General features: G+C 37.1%; 2 protein-coding genes across 4 annotated transcripts; both read left to right on the plus strand.

The window, feature by feature from the left end:
- Positions 1 to 1,724: 1,724 nt before the first annotated feature.
- Positions 1,725 to 2,277, plus strand: LOC104703107 (uncharacterized). The gene has a single exon (XM_010419050.3). The coding sequence runs from the start codon at positions 1,791 to 1,793 to the stop codon at positions 2,142 to 2,144; it is 354 nt and encodes a 117-aa protein (XP_010417352.1). The 5' UTR covers positions 1,725 to 1,790; the 3' UTR covers positions 2,145 to 2,277.
- A 2,493-nt stretch (positions 2,278 to 4,770) lies between these two features.
- On the plus strand, positions 4,771 to 22,823 carry LOC104705050 (uncharacterized). 3 transcript variants are annotated; one of them, XM_087459725.1, is made up of 36 exons: positions 4,771 to 5,892; positions 6,677 to 6,821; positions 7,202 to 7,480; positions 7,612 to 7,779; positions 7,873 to 8,082; positions 9,054 to 9,148; positions 9,423 to 9,597; positions 9,785 to 10,206; positions 10,697 to 10,820; positions 11,148 to 11,243; positions 11,375 to 11,446; positions 11,836 to 11,973; positions 12,297 to 12,450; positions 12,597 to 12,943; positions 13,271 to 13,731; positions 13,830 to 14,153; positions 14,273 to 14,488; positions 15,426 to 15,516; positions 15,630 to 15,707; positions 15,792 to 16,082; positions 16,174 to 16,371; positions 16,550 to 17,038; positions 17,111 to 17,272; positions 17,424 to 17,756; positions 17,849 to 17,931; positions 18,042 to 18,146; positions 18,464 to 18,692; positions 18,914 to 19,279; positions 19,834 to 19,935; positions 20,535 to 20,678; positions 20,770 to 20,858; positions 21,310 to 21,392; positions 21,470 to 21,585; positions 21,841 to 21,926; positions 22,131 to 22,341; positions 22,479 to 22,823. In XM_087459725.1, the coding sequence occupies exons 1-35, from the start codon at positions 5,858 to 5,860 to the stop codon at positions 22,294 to 22,296; spliced, it is 6,672 nt and encodes a 2,223-aa protein (XP_087315851.1). In that variant the 5' UTR covers positions 4,771 to 5,857; the 3' UTR covers positions 22,297 to 22,341; positions 22,479 to 22,823. The 3 variants fall into 3 exon arrangements, with proteins under 3 accessions (XP_087315851.1, XP_087315850.1, XP_087315852.1); XM_087459724.1 differs by having other exon boundaries at positions 4,795 to 5,855; XM_087459726.1 differs by lacking the exons at positions 4,771 to 5,892; positions 6,677 to 6,821; positions 7,202 to 7,480; ... (3 more) ...; positions 9,423 to 9,597; positions 9,785 to 10,206 and adding an exon at positions 10,503 to 10,591.
- The last annotated feature ends 70 nt before the right edge of the window (positions 22,824 to 22,893 follow it).

The following is a 22,893-nucleotide window of genomic DNA, read 5'->3' on the forward strand; positions in this document are numbered from 1 at the left end:
ACAAAAGCTCTGTAAACTGCCGTATGTTTTGTGGGCTTTTTTCCTCGGTTGTTGTGTACTGTTTATATCAATAAAATCTTCAATTGGGGGAAAAAAAAAAAAAACTTACAAAAGCTAAAAATGATGTCGATATGTGTTTGCCTGTCATTTTAACCAGCCAGGCAACCATATGCTGCGACCCGCATTAAATTGAATTAGAATAGGGAGCCAACAAACTCAAATGACTATAAAACCTCTATAAAGTAATACTATCCAAAATATAATATTTTATTCATTTAAATTATATAATAATTTGTAGACAATTTTCTTAATTATTTTATCATTTAAGATTGTATCTTAAAGCTCTAGGAAAATATGAATTACGAAATTTGATCTAAGCATTTAATATGTAGAAAACCCCTGTTTTGACATTAAATAACAAAAATACATATTTATGAGTAATAACTTTAGTTGTCACGTTGTAAAAAAAATAAAAAAAAACTTTAGTTGTCACATTTTAATAACCTAAAAGTTTATCAAAATGAAAATGATATCATATTTAGGAGTCGAAATATATTATATTAATTTAGAATACTAATGAACCACTCATTTACACATGATTTTTTTTTATCATTTAACTTATTGAATTTGTATATTTCTATACTGCCTTTCTCATGTGCCAAATATTTTAGAGAAATACCCTAATATAACACTAAAATAAGTTTTATAAACATTTATAGCACACATTCCATAAATTTCCAAAATAGCATTATTTAACACATTATAATATTTAAAATTAATTTTTAGAATTTTGTTTTTTAGGTTTGAGTTCTCAATTTCACATTTAGGGTAGAGTTTTGAGAGGTAAAGTTTAGCTTTTTGAATTTAGGATTTAATTTTAAAAACTTAATTTTGAAATATAGTGCTATTTTTGGAATTTTAGAGATGTTGTGCTAAATTTGTAAACAAAACTTTTTTGTGTTATTTTTGAGAATATTCCAATATTTTATTGTTTCACAGAGTATTATTTTATAGAGAATTGTATTTATTAGTAGTTGTTCGATATACTGCCAACTAATTGTCAAAGAAACAAAAACTACCCTATCCTTACTTTTATTTTAAATTTTGGTGTAGTTTACACATGTAGGTGATGTGTTACCAATGATGTTATACCTAATTTTTCTGTTCATCAGAAAAATTTCCAATAGTTTTTTTGTCTTGTTATTTTTGTTTAAATACAAACTAAACTCGTCAGGAAATTGTCGAAAGTATCAAAAAAATTCCTTTAAGAAATTAGTATGTCTTCTTTCTCGGCCACGAATCCATGATCTTGATGATATTTTGTCTACACATAACATATTTTAGTATGAGGTTATAACTTATGTAAAAATATATCATCTAATGGTAATTAGAACTTGGTTTTCTTTTTGTTCTAAATTAGAACTCAATTTTATAGATAAGAGACGACCTTTCCAAATAAATACCTAGCTTATTTTCTTCGTGTATGTATCGTATATCTTATGTCAAGAACCAACAACACAGGTCTATTTTTGACTATTATATTGTTGTGGGTTTGTAAATTAGTCAGAAACCGGCATTTAAAATGCTGCCTTTTCATTAATTAATTATTCATACAAGTTGGCTAACGCAGTTTCATATAAGCCTTTCAAAGCTGACTTTTGAACTAGTCTCTCTTTTACGTCTCCCTTATCCATCAATCTACTACAAATATATAAATAACACAGCTAATCACAAAGACAGAAAGACAAAATATTCGAGCAGCAAAAAAAAAGAAAGAACAGAAGAAAAAAATGATGTTTGAATCTCCAAGCAAGAAGAGATGGAACGTGTCATCATCAGCTTCATCTTACAGAGAGACAATTGTACTTGGAAGATACAGCAAGAGTTGCAGAGAACAGAAGCAACAACAGCGAAGAGAAAGACCCGTGCCCAAGTGGAAGGTTTTGTTCATGAAGCTCAAGCTGTTGCCGTCTCATTCTTCTTCCACTAAGGTCGTGGCTTATGAGCCTTACGATTACGCTTTGAATTTTGATCAAGGGCCAGGATGGCACGACCACGACGAACCTGAGAATCTTTCTAGGTCTTTCTCTTGTCGCTTCGCTGATCCCACTCGGATCCGAGCAACACGCTTGCTCTTGTATTAAGTTTACTTTCCATTTCTTCTTTCCATTATTTTTCTAAAACTTTTGTTTTTTAAATGATGAGATCATGTAGTTTAGCAATGTAAAAATGAAGAAAAAAACAAAAAAGGTAAAAAATCTCGGTTTAGTTTATTTATTTTGGAGGCTAGTCGTCATAAATAATTTGTTACATTACTACTTCTCATTTACTCTCAGAAGATTATATTATTGGTTCCAACTTCAATATTAATTTCTTTCCATCATCAAAATATGATGTGGGCTAGCTGCGACAATCTCTCCTTCGCACTCAACTCGTCAAAGACCTATAATTCATGCATGAGAGAAAACACTCTTTAAAAGATCCCCGCACAAATTAATGCATCAGCGTAATCTCGTTAAGAGGCCTGATATACTTTTTAATTCTTTCTCGGATAATATTCTCTTAGTACTAGAGCTACATAAAGTTTTCAAGAAGCGCACTCTAGTGCTCTCCAGGACCATGGGGGTTCTTTCCTTAGCGCATCTCTATTTACTCTCGAGTGGCTGAGCTCTCACTATTATTGAGACAGCTAGCATATTTGGTTAAAGCCAAATAATGCATTCAATTGCATATTTTTATTTTATTTTGCAATCGTCATCGTATGCGTTTAAAGAATTAAAATCTGAAAATGATGGACAAAGTTTTAGTCGTCCCACTGATTATGCATGTGATAATCCACCTGAATTAAGTAGAGAGTCTTTCGGTTATTTTTGTAAAAAACTTGTGTTTGATGGAAATTCAAATGATCACCGTAATTCACTTTAGAGTTAACGGAAATACAAGAGACGCAGCAACAATCTGAAAAGTGGTCAGAAGATGTAAACAAGCAACGCCCAATATAACTCTGTATATCAAAGATGTATTGATGAATCTAGTGATTAACCCGAGCCGTGAGTGGTACGAAGGTGTTTGGTTTCCTCAATCTACACCAAAATACTCTTTCATAACTTGGTTTTCTCTTCATAATTAATAGACTTGCAACACGGGATAGAATACTCAAATGTAATGTGTGAGCAAATTTGAGTTGTGTTTTCTGCCGAGAAGACTCAGAAACACGAAATCACTATTTTTTTTGTTGTTGTACTAATTCACAACAAGATGAGAAACTAAAAGTGTAAGAAACAGATTAAGCACCGTTCAAGCACAAAGCACATCAGCATATGAAGGGAGGGAGGGATTTACTACTGGTTCCAAGACTTTTGTAACACCCGCGAAAATATGTTGGTGGATGAGGAGAGCTTATCAGACATGATTTGATTATCTATGTTATCAAAGAGCATTTATCTTTTCAGTCATATATATTGTAATTTGCATTATAATTAGGAAAAAACAATATTATACCTTGCAACAATATTATAGCAACAGTTGCACAACATACACACCAATAGTTAAAGCTCTTTATTTCTTAACAATCTTATTACCGTCTGGATTCTTTATTAACTATACTTTTTCTTGTTATAGCTATGACAATTAGTGTAGGCATTGTTATTATTAGTGTGGCACAACACGTTCCGGTGACACGTTTTAGTTGCGATGGTACAATCTCCTGACGAATGATCTGTTTTTTGAAATTTTCTGAAAGATTTCACTTTGCTCAGATTATCCTTTCTCTCATTCACTTTTACTAAAATACCACGTTTGTCAAATATGAGGCATATTATCTTGCTCGTTCCTCGAGATTATTAGTTTCTCAAATATTTTTTTGTAAACTTTTACTTTCAGTTTGTACAACCAACCTTTGGAAGCATTTTTTAATTTAATGTTTGGTTGAGGAAAAAAAAATATGGGCTATTTTTAGTGTGCTCGAACTTATCCGGCGACAACTAAAAGAACATGAAAACCATCCCAATTAACATCGATGATAATACAAATTGCAGCCAGGATCCTCCGCTTACCGATCTTTTTTTTTTTTTTTTTTTTCTTTTCTCATTAGTCTAGACTTTTCTTTTTTATCTTCATGCCAAATATCACCATAACCACCTTGCCCACATCAGAAACCCAAAGATGGACATGCCGGAATAACAAAAACTAAAACACGACAACGGTGTATCCGTAACGTAAGCCGACCAACTTCTGTTAAATGAACCAGAAGCTGCCGGACGGAGAGCCGGCGAAGTCCTGTTGAAAGAACCAGAAACTGCCGGACGGAGAGCCAGCCAAACTCTGTTAAATGAACCAGAAGTTGCTGGAAGGATAGCCAACAATCTCCGCTACTGAAGCCGGAGATGCCATACCAAAAGCCCGACTAAATCGGGAAGGATAACAATCAACAGCAACAAAGTCACCGTGATAAAAACCGGACAGTGCCGGAGAGAAACTAAAGCTAGCCGTCGTCGCGATAGCTGACGTACAGATGCCGGAAAAATAAACCGGACGGCTAAAAAAGAAGAAAAAAACTACTCTCTCTCTCTAAAGGATTTGGGAGAGAGAAGAGAGAAGAGAGAAGAGAGAAGAGAGAGATTCTTCTTTTTTTCTGTTCCCGCTTACCGATCTAAAATGGTAAGTATAGTAAAAATTTTGTTTCAATATACAATATACAATATCACTACGACGTTCGAGGGTGTTAATAATAGTACCTATAATAATTAATGAAAACCGTGAAAAATAGAAGACAAAACCATTGGTTAACAACTTAGGATCTAATAAATCGGTTTATGCTGCACCAGCCTTAATGGGTCTGCTCGACTAGCAAAAGTTTGACGATTCCAGACCAAAATTCTTCACAAAAACAAAATATCTGAAAATCCAAACGCGGTGGTGAGAGATATTATCAGATTCTACGGAGATTGATCGGTATGTATTAGATTTCATCAGTGATCGGAGTCCGCGGCGGCCATGGATAAGGAAACGGAGATTCTCTCTCGTCTCGCGGCGAACCACCTTCATCTGGCTCAATTCGAGCCGTTGAAGGCTACGCTACTCGCTCTCAGGGTTCGTAACCCTGACCTCGCACTCACGATTCTCCATACCATCGTCTCTAACGCCGGTAGATTCGAGAATGTCCTCTGGTCACGCTCTTGCCCTTCCCCGTCTCTCCTCTCCTTCCTCTCCACGATTGAGCTTCTGAGATTCGATAATCCTACTTCGCCTTGGGGGTTTGATTCCGAGACTCTTAGTTTGCGCGCGGATTTCTTGTTGATGGTCCAGGTCTTGATCGATAGGGTTTCAGAGAGGATTAAGGAAGATCAGAGAGTCGAGTTGGAGAGTGAGGAAGACAAGAGGGATGAAAATGGTGGATTGGGAGATTGTTTAAGGGTTTTGCAAGGTGTTTTGGAGTTGGGTGTTGAGAGGTTGAAATTTGATGTTGATACAACTAGTAGTACTAGTGAAGGAAGTAATAAGATTGAGGAAGATGCAGTTGTGTCTTTGAGGAGTATAGTCTTGGATTACTCTGATGTTTTCGATGCTTTGTGTTGTAATATACAGAGGCAACTTATGGGTTGCCAGAGTTATGATACTTGTTTGGTGGAGGAAGTTCAGGGAGATGAACAGGGAAGGGAGATAAATGAGGCCACCACATGCATTGGTTCTCCGGAGCTGGATAACATCAATGTGTTTGCTTTGATACAGAGAAATGTTCAGTTAGCACAGTTGGATGCTATGAAAACAAAGTTAGATGAAGGGGAGGAGCGTGGGGCAGCTGATCGCATTCGTTATCTTCACCTTGATTATGGAGTAGAGAAAGAGAATTATCAGTATGTGCTTGATTTATACAGTCCGCAAATACATGAGGTTTTTAAATTATAACTGTGCCATTTGTTTTTTTTATTGCTTACATAATTCTGAGGGTTTTGGATTATTCCACTGTTTCCTCGTCCTGATTGTTCCCTTGGCATTCATTTTACCGTTTCTTGGTTAGGAAGTGTTTATATAATCAGCTTTCGAAACTCTGAATGTTGGAGTACACATGTTGGCAGAATTACTATGCCCGTTTTGGGTTTTCTTTCCAGGTGGAGGCTACTTGGTTGTTTGGTTGGAATTGTGCTATAAAATTAGACTAAGATTCGGATTAAGATCTATTAGAATAGTTTTCAGAGTTGTGATAAGTGTAGCTGTCTTATGTATGATACTTCCCAGCATTGATTCATTTCTATGCTAATTCTTGTGTAAGTAAGTATGATGAAGCACATTCCTTTTTATTGAATAATTTCATGGATAGTGTTTTATTATTAGACATCCCTAAAAATTGGTTTTGTATCCACTGTTTGAGTGGATTTGGCCTTTTCTGCTTTGAAGAACTTGAGAACCTTGACTTGGGGTCGGAGTTGAGGTCTAAGGTTCATAAAAAAAAGAGAGAAGCTTTTTAAACATTGCTATTTAGTTTTCATTTATTTCAATAGGAAATCATAAATAGTGGAAAATGTTCATGTGATACTAGCGGATGAAGGAATCCATGGCCTTGCAGATTCCATTCCATTCCTTGCATTTGCCTTCCTGTTCCTGGGAATTTACTTTTTGCATATATATAAGAATAGAGAACTTACTTCAATCTTTCTTTATTCTTCTTTTGTGACAGTGCTGTTCTAAAAGCTCTCCTTTCAAGAGTTATGGAGAAAAAAGATGAATATGGTGACCCTTGGCAGATGGTGCGCCAGAACTTGCTGTTTATTTATAAAGAAGCTCTTTCATCGAGTTGTGGAGATCTTGTTCAGATGATCCAGGTTATTATAATTTTCATAAAAGCTGATTTAGGGGATCATTCTCATTTAAAAAGAGGTTTCACATGTACAGATTGCTGAACTGAACACACAAAAAAATTGCGTTACAGATCCTGATAATATGTACTATAGTTAACATTCGTTGTGATTGGGAACTTAGGACTGATATTTATCTCGATCATGCTGGAATTTTAAGTATATCCAGTTGGCATTGTTCTTCTATATACTTTGTGAATATGTAAACTGTGGGTATTTTAGTTCAGTGGTCGGTTTGAGTTTAAGGGTTTGCTTATATGTGCCTATTGGAATATGTATATCTGTGGCTCTGATTAAGTTATCGTGTACTATAAGCTGTTATGTACTTACAATGTTTCCCTCTGCAGGGTATTCAAGATGATATGCTCCTACCAGATAGCCAGCTACATTTATCTCTCGACAATGAACAAATTCCACTCCCTCTTGAGTGTTTCCGGCGATATCTTGTGGACTTGAAAGCTGAGAGAAATGTAGAGGAAAAATGTTCCCCTATGAGCAGGGCAATTAATTCTTGTCTCAGAGATATGTATCATTATGCTCGTCTTTCTGGTTCACATGTGTTAGAGTGTGTGATGTGTGCTGCTTTGTCTTCTGTAAAGAAAGAAAAGCTTCAGGAAGCTGATGATGTAGGTGGTGTAAAATAGTTACATATGTTTTACTCATGATCTTACTGCAGTATCATTGATTGGCTGCTGCCCCATTCAGACTTCCCTTTTTCTATTGGGATCTGAAAGTCTCTTCTGCTGATATGTTACAGGTTCTTACTTTGTTTCCCCGACTTCGCCCATTAGTAGCTTCCATGGGTTGGGATCTATTGCCAGGCAAAACTGCAGCCCGTAGAAAATTGATGCGGCTACTTTGGACTAGTATCTCTCAAACAATTCGGTTAGAAGAATCTTCTCTTTATGGAAACCAAACAGATGAAGTAACTTTTTCTCTTTTGCATAGTCTGTTATTTGTATCTATTGTTTTTAGAAGGTGACAGCGAAAGTCTAACAAGATCCAATGATCTACGCAGAAATCTTGTGTGGAACATCTCTGTGATACATTATGCTATCAGTTGGACCTTGCATCTTTCGCTGCTTGTGTCAATTCTGGTAAATCATGGACGCCAAAGGCATCTTTCTTGATGCATGGTAATGCGTCATCTGAGCATGATGATGATGAGGTGGATCCTTTTGTTGAAAATCTAGTGTTGGAGAGGCTTTCAGCGCAAAGTCCACTTCGGGTAGGTCTCTCTTGAACCATCCTTTCTACAGACACTATGTTTAGCTGTCCGAATAGACGTCTCTAAGCTATAATTAACTTTTGCACTGTTAGTGGAAAAGTTCATTACATATCATATCATGCTGGCTAGATTCATTTCCTTACAGTAGAATTGGTGTCTCGTAGGGAATACATGAACTTAAATAAGAAGAGATATAGATAACACGATTACATCATATGTTGCTATGGTTTATCAGGAGTCAAGACTAATCAATAATTGAATCACAGTGGCATTTTAAGTCCATTTTGGATAAATATTCAATTTTGTATGAGGGTTAAGATATCTATTTCGCAAGAGTTTTTAATATTATTACCAAGCAAGGAGCTGGATAGTTAACAGGCTTCCTTGGATCAAAAGAAATGAATTTATAGCTCCTAATACACTACCACTTTTTTTTTATGTGAGCTCTTGGAGAAATTAAAGAATATACATCTTTTTTTCCTGAATAATATATCATTTTTCACTCTGCCCCATTGACTTTTAGTACTGTATTTTGAAGGACACTGACATTGTCATCAGTTTCATACAGTATAAATTTAAATGTGTTTTGAGATCTTTCCACTGAATTTATGAGTTTGGCACTTAGTATGTCAAATCACCAATAATGTATCAAGAGAAGATGTATAATGTCTAAGTTCTTGTAGATTATCTTCATAGGAAAGATTTAAATATTTGCCTCTTTGCTCTCCCCTTCCACCTCTCTGTTCATTCTTTCATTTTTTTTTTCCAAGTTATGTCAAACTTTATCAACTAGGTGCTGGTATATCGTGCACTGCTGTAGTGGGATGTGTTTTGTCTTGCTCTGGTCATGTGAAATTGTCTCCAACTCTGTTAGGTTGAATTATAGCAGAACTATTATCAATGGGTTGATCATCTGCACGTTTTCTTTGTGCTCTTAATCTGACAAGTATTAATGACATACAATTGTGTAGGTATTGTTTGACGTTGTTCCTGGTATAAAATTCCAAGAAGCTATTTCACTGATTAGCATGCAACCTATTGATTCAACTGCAGAAGCCTGGAAGAGGTCAGTTCAATAAAAGTTTATATAGCTTGTCGTATACAAATACTTCAATCATTTCCTGCCTTTTTTTATTTTCTTGGATAGATGTATCCGTGTCTTGATTTTAGCACCTGACCTTTGAACAATAATTATTGCATTAGCAAACTTGTTTTGTTTGTTGTTAATTTCAATGCGTGTTTTGTAGATTGTGCATTCTTAAATGCTCTTCCAATTTTATTAATCGGGGGTGAGTCGTTTGTAGTCAGTATTTCACTTTTGATGTCTTCATATATTGTAGGATAGAAGATATTGAACTGATGCATATGCGTTATGCTTTGGAGGCTATTGTTTTGGCACTAGGTGCAATGGAAGAGGCCATGAAAAATGAGACGGATGCTAGTCGTCGAATCGTATTTTGCCATTTAAAAGACCTCACTAACCATCTGGAGGCCATTAAAAATGTTCCGCGCAAGGTATACATTGACTAATTTACAAGTCAGTTTTTTGAGAACACCATATTGAAAATAAATTAGAATTGAATACTATTTCCTATGAAAATAGAAATGTTTCATACTTCATCTTCACGCATGTGATTTCTTTGATGTTTTTCAACATGTTACACTTTACATGTTTTTAACATGCGACCTCTTCTGTTTGCAGATTATGATGGTGAACATAGTTATTTCACTCTTACATATTGATGATATCCGTCTCAGTTCTACGCAATGTGTCTCGTCGGAGAGTGTTTCTGAGAAAGGTAGTATGCCTGATTTGGATCTTGGCGATCTTGCTACAGAAGGGGAAAAGGAAATTGTTATATGCTTCACAGAACAGCTTCTCGATGTTTTACGCCGCAATCTTCCATCACATCTGATTGAACAAGAGTGTCAGCTGGATGGTACTCACAGTGCTGATGGAAGACGGGCTTTAGAATGGAGAGTATCTATGGCTACGCGTTTCATTGAAGATTGTGAATGGCGGTTATCTGTTATGCAGCATCTTCTGCCACTTTCTGAACGCCAGTGGAGCTTAAAGGAGGTTTTGAGTGTTCTCAGGGCGGCCCCTGCAAAGTTGCTTAACCTGTGAGTAGATTTATCTTCTAATGATTGGTTCCTTTATTAGTTATCAGGGAAAAATTGTTATCCATCTCACTATTTTTCCCATTTTCACGTCTAAAATGTAAGGGAACCAAATTGAAGTTGAAAACGAAGAATGATCTCTGTTTGTACGGAAAATTTTATATGATTATCAAGTTGTCTGAAGTATTTTATCTAGAGTCAGTGGGTATTTATGTGTGTATGTGTAACCTGTATGATGAGGGCCTTGAAAACTTAGAAGTTTGAACTTTGATTTTCACTGAAGGTCTGTGGTGAAGTTACCTTTTTAATAAGAAGCTGAGCTGCTATCTGCTAAAGAGCAGGAGTTCTAGCTGTGCTGATGAAGTAGTTTATGGATTAAGCTTTATAGGTTGTTCCCGATTTGTCTCTGCTAGAGTTCCCAAAATTGAATTGTCTCGAGTAATACTTTGCTCACTCGTGCCACTTCTTTACGAAATTAACTCTTATTCTGCAGTTGTATGCAAAGAGCTAAGTATGACATTGGAGAACAGGCAGTTCATCGGTTTGCGTTATCAGCAGAGGACAAAGCCACTCTCGAATTAGCTGAATGGGTTGATAATGCCTTCAAAGGAACACTGGTATCTTTCGTAATATTACATTACAATGCTTGCATATATGTCCACCTTATATGTTTCTACATCTTGCATACTGGGATTAGACTATTCTGATATGAGACCCCTTTTTCCTGCCTTGAGGATTGTATATTTGTACTGCTCTCGTTCCTTGCTATATGTCGTTAGGGATGCAGTTTGTATATTGTTCATAAGATGTTGCCTGACGTCATTGAACTTCTATTTATTGTTGTGTCTAAATTCTATGCGATTCTATTTCAAAGGAATAGGCATGCGGTGGATAACATTGAATACATAGTATCTACCTATATCTTGATTTCTTAATATTCTCAGGTAGAAGATGTGATGTCTCGTACTGCTGAAGGAGCATCTGCCGTGCAGGATTTAGATTTTCATTCTTTAGGTTCCCAATTGAGTCCTTTAGCTGTGGTAAGCCCATGTAGTTATAATTATTTTCTCTAACCATACAATTGCTTTAGCAAATTCTGACAGGATTATCCTGCAATCAATTGCCTTGCCTACCTCTAAGCAAGTTTTAAGTTCCCTATTTCTGATGCCAGATTCTACTATGCATAGATGCGGCTGCTTCTTCTGCCAAGTCTCCAACAATTTCCAAACAACTTTTGGATAAGGCAAGCAGTGTTCTTGATTTCCTTATACTTTAACTTGGTCTATATATGGTAATTTTTTGGTTGCTTTTTGCTTCTTATTTGTACAAGGTCTCTGTCCCCAGTTTCTATATTTTCTTTTGTAATCTTCTATTTATTTGCACTCCGCAAATATTATTTTGGTGAAGAGCATCTTGGGAGTCTGGTTAACCATACATTCTTCTACATTGTTGTATTGCTTTTTGTACTAAGCTAGCAAGCTTTGGGGTAATAATTTCAGTTAAAGTTGAGGCACTGTTTGCATGATATCCAAACAGTGTACCGTTAATGTTTGTATTACATTAAAGTGTTCAAGAATGGTCAAGAAAGTATACATACTGTTGTTCCTAAGTAGTTTTTATTTTTGTGCGCAGTCTCAAGTTTTGTTATCAGAAATTTACCCTGGAGGATCTCCGAAGGTGGGGTTTACTTACTGGGATCAGGTCCACGAAGTTGCAATAATCTCTGTATTGCGAAGGATCTTAAAGCGTCTGCAGGAATTCCTTGAACAGGTCAGTGGCATAACTTTCATTTAGTTTAATATATATATATATATATATATATGTTTTTGTTGAATTTTATAATGATCGATATGTGGAGATCATATGAGATATTATTGCCTAGTATGGTAACAGTTTTATCTATGATGATTTTCTATAAGTTGCTTGACTGCTTAAGAGATACATGACTTTACTTTAGGAAGCAGTATGTGAGTGATCTTTTGTTTTTTACGATGCTCTTTCTAAGGTGCACAAAAACATGTTAAAATCCTTCTCTTTTCTTTTCTTATTCCCGTTTCCCTTTCTTACTAGTCTCCTGATCTGTCATGCTTCAGGATAACCCTCAAATTCTTCAGGCCAGTTTTAGTGGGGATACCATAATTTCATCTTGTACGGAATCCCATAGACAGGGACAAAAAGATCGTGCTCTTGCAATGCTACATCAAATGATTGAGGATGCTCATAGGGGCAAGAGACAGTTCCTGAGTGGTATTTTATTTTGTCTTTCTCTACACACTCTATTTGTTCTTGCTACAGTATTTGTTCCTGCTACAGTATGCAATTGACTTATCTCCTCTTTGATTATGTATATTAGACCTTTCATGTAGTTCTAAATGTTTTCCAACAAACAACAGGTAAGCTTCATAACCTAGCGAGAGCACTCGCTGATGAAAAACCAGAAGTTAACGTATTTAAAGGGGACGGATCGGACATGGCCATTGAGAAGGAAGGAGTTCTTGGTCTTGGGCTAAAATATACTAAGCAAAGTCCTGGTTCAGCAAATAGAGGCGTGGATGGAAATCCTGTTTCCTATGAAACAGAAGACAAGGAAAAAAAGTCATTTGGCCCATTAAGCAACAAAACCTCTACTTATCTATCTCAGTTTATACTCTATACTGCTGCTATTGGTGACATAGTAGACGGAACTGATACAACCCATGATTTCAACTTTTTCTCTCTTGTTTATGAATGGCCTAAAGACGTAAGTGTTTTTGTTTTTTATTCTTATGTTCTCAGGATATTTTTCATTTAAATAATCGCCCTCGTCATTAATGCTTGTGTGATCCTCTTATTCTGCTTTTATTTGGAGAAATACTACCGGGTTTTGCTTTGCTCTATTCTGTGAACTCTAGCAATTTATATTCATAAACAATATAAACTAGCGAGCAGGATGAGTGGCCTTTAAAGATTTTGATATTATGGTTGATAGTATACTATTGGCCTGTGTGGTAATTACTTAACATGAATTGCTGTGCGACAACGTTATACAGATCTATAACTAACCTCTTACTGTTGGTGCATGTTGCAGCTATTGACGCGTCTGGTGTTTGATCGAAGTAGCACAGATGCAGCTGCAAAAGTTGCTGAGGTCATGTCTGCTGATTTTGTTCATGAAGTGATATCAGCTTGTGTTCCCCCAGTTTATCCTCCACGTGCTGGTCATGGGTGGGCTTGTATTCCCGTCATTCCAACCACTCCATGTTCTCAGTCAGAGGGTAAAGTGCTCTCTCCTTCAATAGAGGCCAAACCCAACTGCTATATTCGTTCCTCGGCAACACCTGGTGTCCCTCTGTATCCTCTTCAGTTGGATATCATCAGGCATTTGGTAAAAATATCCCCAGTACGAGCAGTTTTAGCTTGTGTGTTTGGTGGGAGCATATTGTACAATGGCAGTGATTCTGTCATATCTAGCTCTTTGAACGATGAGTTTCTAAGTTCTCCTGATGCAGAAAGATTGTTCTATGAATTTTCTCTTGATCAGTCTGAGAGGTACTGTCAAGCCAAAGTGTTATCTTCTCCTTTCAATTTGAAATAACTCAGTGCCTATGTTCCAACATATTCTATGATATTTTACTTTTTCTTCACAGGTTTCCCACTCTGAACCGATGGATACAAATGCAGACTAATCTTCATCGAGTTTCGGAATTTGTTGTGACACCTAAACAAAAACCTGATGACACACGGATTAAACCTGATGAAAGAACTGGGATCAAGAGACTTCTTGAACACGACAGTGACTCGGAGTCGGATACAGAAGAATTTTTTTCTAAAAAGAACATTCAACCAGCATTGACTGACGACAGTGTTCGAGATGGTGGATCCTTTGATACTGGAATGTGTAGAACTGATCCTACAGTTTTCCTTTCTTTTGATTGGGAGAATGAAGTACCGTATGAGAAAGCTGTAAATAGGTATGTCGTTAGCTTGTGAAAAGTCTATCAGATTGGTATTTTAATACTTTCTGGATCATCTTTATTATATTTGGTTGTTTTGAGATTAATAGTGTTCGTTTTGTTTCATTTTATGCTAGATTAATTGATGAAGGAAAACTAATGGATGCTTTAGCACTTTCGGACCGCTTCTTGCGGAATGGGGCTTCTGATTGGTTACTTCAACTCCTAATCAAAAGTAGAGAAGAAAATCCTTCAACATTAGGACCATCTCAGGAATATGGAGGTCAGAACAACAGTTGGCAGTACTGCCTGCGGCTAAAGGACAAACAGCTGGCAGCGACACTGGCTCTTAAGTAAGTAAACTTATAATATCTTTAACAAGTAACAACCATGAAGTGCAGTATCATATATATATACATGCTACTTGAGCCAAAGTTTGCTTAAGCATTTTGCTTTGGTTCTCCGGAAATGAATTTGACCAAGCCGACTCAGCAAATGTTTAGATGTGACCATTAGTATGGACTTTTTTTCTTTTTCCTAGAATGATTTAGTGATGGTAAATCTCATGTTGATTGGATTTTCCTGAACTCTTTCGAACCCGCGGTGCAGTATTTTCACCTGACCCATCACTAGGTGATAATTGATAAATAAGATTAGCATCTATAGTCAGTTTCGGAAACATAAGAATTAATTCCTTTATGTCTCCTGATATGAACAGCTAGGTAATGAGCAAATCAACTTTGATGGTATCACTTTTTCTTAAATCAGTATGTTTGAGGCAATCACGTAGAGAGAAGGGAGATGGTGTGATTTAATATGAGATGTAGGGTCAGAATAAGATGGCTGTGCTAGAAGATAGAGCGATTTGCTACACTGATTGTCTTGACTTTGTTGTTATCTTATGTATGAAAACCAATGTCTTGCAGATTTCACATTGCTTTTATTTATAAGTTATAGACGCCTCTAGGGTTTATGAATCATGTTATCCCATGTTTCTTTTGCTTACTGCCTTACCATTTTTTTGTTCAGTGTATTTGACTTCATACCTATGATTCATTGGTAGATCTTTGTAAATGCTTCATGCCAAAACATTCATTCTTTCTGTTTCTACACTTAGGTCCTCCAAATATTAGTTTTGAGATACGGTCTTAACACATGCATAATGTAGGATTTACGCTTATGTTAGTAGATTCAGGAAACATTTTTATATTGCTGTCTTGTTTCAAGCAGCTACACGCAGTTTTGTTCTGTCATGGATCTGTTTTGAAGCTCTGATATGTCTTGGATCAGGTATATGCATATGTGGGAGCTTGAGGCAGCCTTAAACGTTCTTACAATGTGTAGTTGTCATCTCTTAGAAAGTGATCCAATTAGTGTCGAGGTATAAGGGAGTTTTGCTTTCAGTTCTAGATTCCTGCATGCAACTTTAGTTGCTCAATCACCCTGTAATCAATCAATCGAGATCTAATTTCAGATTCTTCTTTGTGCATCTAGGTGTTGCATAGGAGAAAAGCTCTGCAGAAGTACAGCCACCTACTTTCTGCAGATGATCGCCATAACAGCTGGCAAGAGGTTATGTTTCTTCCTTTTGTTTGAGATCATGTTTGGCTCTTCGTATACTCGATGTGTCACTCTAAAAATCTGAAAGGGAAACAGGTAGAAGCCGAATGTAAAGAAGACCCTGAAGGCTTGGCTCTAAGATTGGCTGGGAAAGGAGCTGTTTCCGCTGCATTGGAAGTGGCTGAGTGTGCAGGATTATCAATAGATCTTAGAAGAGAATTACAAGGACGACAGCTTGTAAAGCTTCTAACCACTGATCCACTCAATGGTGGTGGTCCTGCAGAAGCATCTCGATTTCTATCTTCACTTCAAGACTCGGCTGATGCTCTACCAGTGGTTATGGGTGCAATGCAATTATTATCTGACCTTCGTTCAAAACAGCTCCTGGTAACAACTTTTTCTGCTTTATTTTCATGGTGCTACGAGGTCATAGATTTCTGTTAGGTTTTGAAAAATGTTTGTTTCATCTTCTCTGTAGGTCCATTTCTTCCTGAAGCGGAAAGATAGCAATCTGTCGAATTTGGAAGTCGCTCGGCTTAATTCTTGGGCTTTAGGTCTGAAAGTGTTAGCTGCACTGCCACTTCCTTGGCAGCAGAGATGCTCTTCGCTTCATGAGCATCCCAATTTAATATTTGAAGCTCTGCTGATGAGAAAACAATTACAATATGCCTCACTGGTACCTAGAGACAATCTTCTTTTGAATTTTCCGTGAATATCATCCCTATTTTTGTGAAAGGCTCTTCTATAACTCTTGTCCATGTCTTTATATCTTTTGAAGAAGTGATTTTCTCTATATTTCCTTACTCTGTTTGCTCTCTAGAGTTTCTGAGACTTACTTTTATGTTTCCTTTCAGATACTCAAAGAGTTCCCAACATTAAGGGATAACAATGTTATCATGGCCTATGCAGCAAAAGCTATGTCTGTTACAATTAGCCCACCACCAAGAGAACCTCGAATAACTGTGTCTGCATCAAGGCTAAGACAAAAGCCAAGAGCAGGGCCAACAGCAAAAGCATCCTTCACTAATAGCTTAAGCAATTTTCAGAGAGAGGCTCGAAGGGCATTTTCATGGGCTCCACGTAATGCTGAAAACAGGACAACGTCAAAGGATGTTTATCGTAAAAGAAAGAATTCCGGACTGGGGGCTTCTGAGAGAGCTGCATGGGAGGCGATGACAGGAATTCAAGAGGACCAGGGATCATCTTATTCGGCAGATGGGCAAGATAGGCTACCTTCTGTTTCTATTGCTGAAGAATGGATGCTAAGTGGCGACACAACCAAAGATGAAGCTGTTCGCGCATCTCACAAATATGAAAGCACCCCAGATATTATCCTCTTCAAGGTATTGTTATTCTTATTAACACTTGTGGCATAACTGTAAGCTTCGTACTTTTTGACACTGCTCTTCTTCTAGGCTCTGCTCTCACTTTGTTCAGATGAGTTAGTATCGGCAAGAAGTTCCATGGACCTATGCATCAGTCAAATGAAGAACGTATTGAGCTCCAAGCATTTGTCAGAGGGTGCGTCTGTTGAAACAATTGGCCGAGCATACCATGCAACGGAGGCATTTGTGCAGGTACGACATATTTTATTTAAATCATCTGCCGGAATCATATTTGGAGGATGACTTTTATATCAGGGAAATACATGGTCGATCTTCTATGTCCTATAACTCGATTACCTGATGTGAATGACTAAGGCAACTATTTCTTTGCCTGATTGTGCAGGGTTTGTCTTATGCAAAATCTTTACTGAGAAAGCTTCTAGGTGCCACTGAACCGACCAATAACAATGGTGAAAGAAGTAGAGATGTTGATGATATATCTTCTGATGCTGGCAGCTCCAGTGTTGGCAGTCAGTCAATGGATGAACCATCCGAAGTTCTCTCACTTGCAGAAATCTGGTTGGGGCGCGCAGAGTTGCTGCAGAGCCTCCTAGGGTCTGGAATTGCTGCTTCTCTTGATGACATTGCTGATCAATTGTCATCCGAATGTCTACGAGACAGATTAATATCTGATGAACGATATAGTATGGCGGTGTATATGTGCAAGAAATGCAAGGTAAAGTTTTATAGCTTGATTCTCTACCCCATGGTAAGGCCACTTCATCACAATTCACAATAACTTCTGCTTGTGTGCTTGATTAATTTCAGATTGATGTTTTCCCTGTGTGGAAAGCATGGGGTCTTGCTCTGTTACGGATGGAGCGCTATGCTCAAGCTCGAGTTAAATTCAAGTACGCTATAGTTTAAAAGCTGCAGCAAACACATGAACTGTAACCTTCTTTTTGCATATTTCATCCTCAGGTTGCGTGCTGTTATATAGTTTTTGTTTTGTGCTCTATAGGCAAGCCTTTCAATTGAAGGGGGAAGACATTCCTGATGTTATTCAGGAGATAATAAATACAATAGAAGGAGGTCCGCCTGTGGATGTGTCAACTGTCCGTTCCATGTAAGTGTCTCTGTTTAACTAAAACTGTTAGCCTAGTATGGGGGTAGTCGAGAGTTATTTCTTGGTAAAATGTCTTGGTAATCCAGTCACGGGACGGGAAAGTCATTGATCAATATAAACTTCAGTTGAACACATGATGAACTAAATGTGTCGTAAGTACAAAAAAGTGGCTTAATTAGCTAAGGTGTTAAGAATTATAAAATTTGTGAGAATGGAGAACACAGTCATGATTAATATGTAAGTCGAAGGGGAAAAAAGTAAAAGGCTTTGCTAATCCACCTCCTGAGCTTATTCTTGGGAATGTTGACACATATCAGGTACGACCATTTGGCGAAAAGCGCGCCAACAATTTTGGACGATTCTTTATCAGCAGACTCATACCTGAACGTTCTACATATGCCATCAACTTTCCCTCGTTCAGAGAGGTCGAGAAGATCTCTGGAATCAGAAAAAAATAATTCTGTACCCGGTTCAGACTTTGAAGATGCTCCCCGAAGCAACTTGGATAGTACACGATATTCTGAGTGCACCAACTACTTGCAGGAAGTAAGGCAATAATATTCTATGGCATTCTGGAATTTGCAAGTTTTCTCTCCTGGAATTGCTCACAATATATCTACCTTTCTTGAACATATCTTCCTGTGCAACCGATTTTTAGGAGTGGTTTCTGAGTTTATATGACATTAGCATTATTTGCAAACATATGAGCTGGTTACATTTTACTTTTTTATTTTGGTTCATTGAATTTGTTTCTTCTGTTTCTGCAGCATGCTCGCCAAAACCTGCTTGGGTTTATGTTCCGCCATGGTCACTCTAAAGATGCATGCATGTTATTCTTTCCGCTAAGTGATCTTCCGCCTCCTTTGCAAACTTCATCTGTGGGCGCAGTAAGCTCATCTTCATCACCTCAACGAACAGATCCATTGGCAACTGAATATGGGACCATTGAAAGTTTGTGCGAGTTTTGTGTCGGCTATGGAGCTATCTCATCCCTGGAGGAAGTAATTACAGAAAGACTTGAATCTGTAAAGCATCAAGATCAAGTCATAAATCAGTACATAGCTGGAGCTCTTACACGTATATGTGCTTTCTTTGAGATCAACCGGCATTTCAATTACCTATACAAGTTTTTGGTAAGAACATCTTTGATGTCATGGTTCTTTGGGTACAACTTATTGTTGGGTTGTTTCACGTAGAATTTTTCACTGTTTGTTATAATAAATAGTTACTACGATCTTGCATGCACATAGGTTCATCTGCACAGTTATATAGCAATGTAGACAGATAATCGCTGCAAATATAAGAGTACAAAACTGTGCATCTTATGATTCTTCAGCTAGTCTTATTATCTTGGATTTACACCTCTCCTCAATATGAACCATAAACCCTGATTCAAAGCTGAAATAAGTTTTTTTAGTGCGTCCTTATAAGTGCAGATCCTATAGTTTAATTTTATGACTAAGGCTGTGCATTTATGGTATTGGTATAAGTTTTTACTCTGATGCAACAAAAAACGTTTATGTGATCATTTGTTGTTGATCATGACCTATTAGTGCTCTTTTCTTTTCTGGAAAGACTGGCAAGTGGCTCATGAAACTCTATGCTACATCCTGGGAGCCTAACTTTTTTCAGGAATACTTGTGAAACGTAATGCTAATTGACTTGACTTTTCTTTTTAATTGTTCAGGTACTCAAGAAGGACTATGTCACCTCTGGGTATTGCTGTATTCAGCTTTTTATGAATTCTACAACTCAGGAGGATGCTGTTAGGCATCTTGAGCATGCAAAGGTATAGAGTCGGTAGCTCTTTGCTCACTACCCATTCCATCTCTGTGTCTACTCTGAATTGTATTTCCCGCAATGCCTTTACATGCAACACTCATCTTAAAACACGTATCAACTAAGTGAATCCAAAGTATGTGTCTTGCTGATTTGCAGGGTTTTTAAATGCATTTTTTGTGTGGAATGTAAAAATTTTAGCATTATAAAGTGGTCTAGAGTCGATTGAAACAATTAGGCATCACTTTGATGACTATGTGTTCGTGGCAGTAGGTGGCACACAAATTTGGACCAGGACGCTTTTTTCTCTCTCTCTCTTTTTTCTTTCTTTCTGTTTGCTAATTTTTATGCAATGATTTGACCAAGAGCACTTCTATAAGTTGCATGGGACATTGAGACAAATTTTTGTTGCTTACAGGACATCATCTATTCTTAGATACTTACTGGTTACTACTTGTATGAATTATATCTTGTCTTGGGGCCTAAACGAAGAACAGCCCTGCAATCATAAGGATACCAGTGTTGCATAAAACTATGATAAAGTCCATGTTGCTTGTTAATCTTTTTGTGTGTTTGGAATATCGGTCTCTAACTATCCTCTGGGTACAGGCACACTTTGAAGAAGCCTTGACAGTGCGTCATAGAGGTTCAGACTCGAAAAAACTTGTTACGAAGGGTATTCGAGGAAAAAGTGCCTCAGAGAAGCTGAGTGAAGAAACTCTTGTTAAGTTATCCTCACGGGTGAAAATGCAGGTAACTCTAGAACCCGTTTATGTCATCCTTTTGTTGAAGTAGGGATTTATAGATTTATGGCTTCACCTTTGTGGGTTTTTTATACCTATAGATTGATGTGGTGAAGTCCTTCAGTGACTCTGAAGGAGCACCATGGAAGCATTCCTTGTTTGGAAATCCAAATGATCCAGAGACATCCAGGTTTGTCCTCAAAAATTTCCTGCCATCATTTATTGATACAACTTAGTTCCCCCATTATCATTTAGCAAATTTCTTATACCCTTACATAAGTTTAAAGAATATATTGGTAAAGGAGAAAGACAGAGGGCTAGTAACAGTGCTGCAGTGACTTGTATTCCTTTCCACACTGCCTTCATAATTTCACCTCACTTTTCTTTGACACCCAAAGAGAAACTTACCTAGTATTTCTAATTCATTTCTAGCTTTCTCTTCACATACCCATAATGCCTATCAAATGACAGATAGGGATATTTTTTCCTTGACCAGATAATTCAACACCTGTTTTTTTCCCTATCCTTAAAGGTTGTGCTACTCCAAATGAAACTGAAAGACCAAGCAAAGTTATTTTTCTTTGGTAAAAGTTTGAAGGAAAAACCTTCAGCTGATGTCTTTCCTTGGCTTATACTTTCAGGCGAAGATGTGAAATAGTGGAGACTCTTGTTGAGAAAAATTTCGACTTGGCTTATCAAGTTATATATGAATTCAACCTCTCAGGTGCCTATTTGTTTTATGTTTGTATCTGGGTATTGTTGTTGTACGTTGTATCTGACTTTTCCGTTAATTCTAAGCAGCTGTGGATATATATGCTGGTGTTGCTGCGTCACTAGCCGAAAGGAAGAAAGGCAGTCAGTTGACGGAACTTTTCAAAAACATTAAGGGAACAATCCAAGAAGATGACTGGGATCAGGTACTGAACATTGCAGGTGTTCAAGACTATTAAAGTCCAATATAAAACTCTTTTCGGGAGTTTCACAAAAACTTATTTAATTATTGGCCAAAAGAATATGTTTTCAAGCTAAATTGTTCCTCATCAATCTGTTTAAAGCCGGTGGTAAATATGGGTGTCTGGATGTACCTTTCTATACTTTCATTCCGATTAGGCCATTCTTCTGATATAGGGAAAGCTTGTTCGTTAAGCCTTATATTCTTTGAAATGCTGCAGGTCCTGGGTGCTGCCATTAACGTATATGCCAACAAGCACAAAGAGCGCCCTGACCGTCTCATTGACATGTTAACAAGCAGCCATCGGTAATATATTTTGCTGTTATAATTGCTTAGATCTTTACACTATGTTCCATCCCATGAAAAAGAGTATCACTCCTTGAATTTTGGTTCCTTTATTCATAAATTCACTGTTACAGAGATGTGCTTATGTATGTAATAAATTGAATCGCATAGTACAAGTATGCGGGATCGTTAGGCTGATACATGTTTGATTGTAAACGAGTGCAGAAAGGTGCTAGCTTGTGTGGTATGTGGCCGCCTGAAAAGCGCATTCCAGATTGCGTCTAAAAGCGGAAGCGTGGCTGATGTTCAATATGTAGCTCATCAAGCCCTACATGCTAATTCGCATACTGTACTCGATATGTGCAAGCATTGGCTAGCTAAATACATGTAAAGCCCTGTAATCTCCATGACATCGAAGCCAACTTAAAAACTTGAGGTAATCATCTTTTTTTGTTGGGGCTGATTAGCGATTAGTCTTGCTTCATATTTTTGTTCTGCGCTAGTTTTTCTAGCAAAAAAAAAAATGAAAATGAAAAACAGACTGCCTGATGATGAGGTTTTTGCTTTAAGCAGATTGTTTAAAAGAAGAACCTGGTGGAAAATGGGTTAGGCTCTCATAGCTCTCACATGAAATCATTAACTGACGATACTCACGTATGAGATTATTATGGGTTTTGTGTGTTGACACAAAATGGTGAAAATGCAGATGTCTCTACTTGTAAAAAATTTCTGGGTTCATCAATGGTTGGCTTATTTACTATATTGAATGTATGAGGGTGATTTTTATGCGGCTTTTTTGCAGTTCGAAATTAATCCTGTGTTGTCAAAAAATTAATTAGAACAACTCAGTACGAAGATACAACAAAGAAAGAGTGTAATTGTTATATTATAAAGGTGTTGTTGGTAAGATTTGAGAAATTCTCAATCTAATTTTTTCTTTGGCATATCATAAGAATAAAAAGATGCATAGTCCTCTATATATTTTTCT

Source organism: Camelina sativa, chromosome 7, assembly GCF_030686135.1.
Source record: "Camelina sativa cultivar CO46 ecotype springtype chromosome 7, ASM3068613v1".
NCBI lineage: Eukaryota > Viridiplantae > Streptophyta > Magnoliopsida > Brassicales > Brassicaceae > Camelina > Camelina sativa.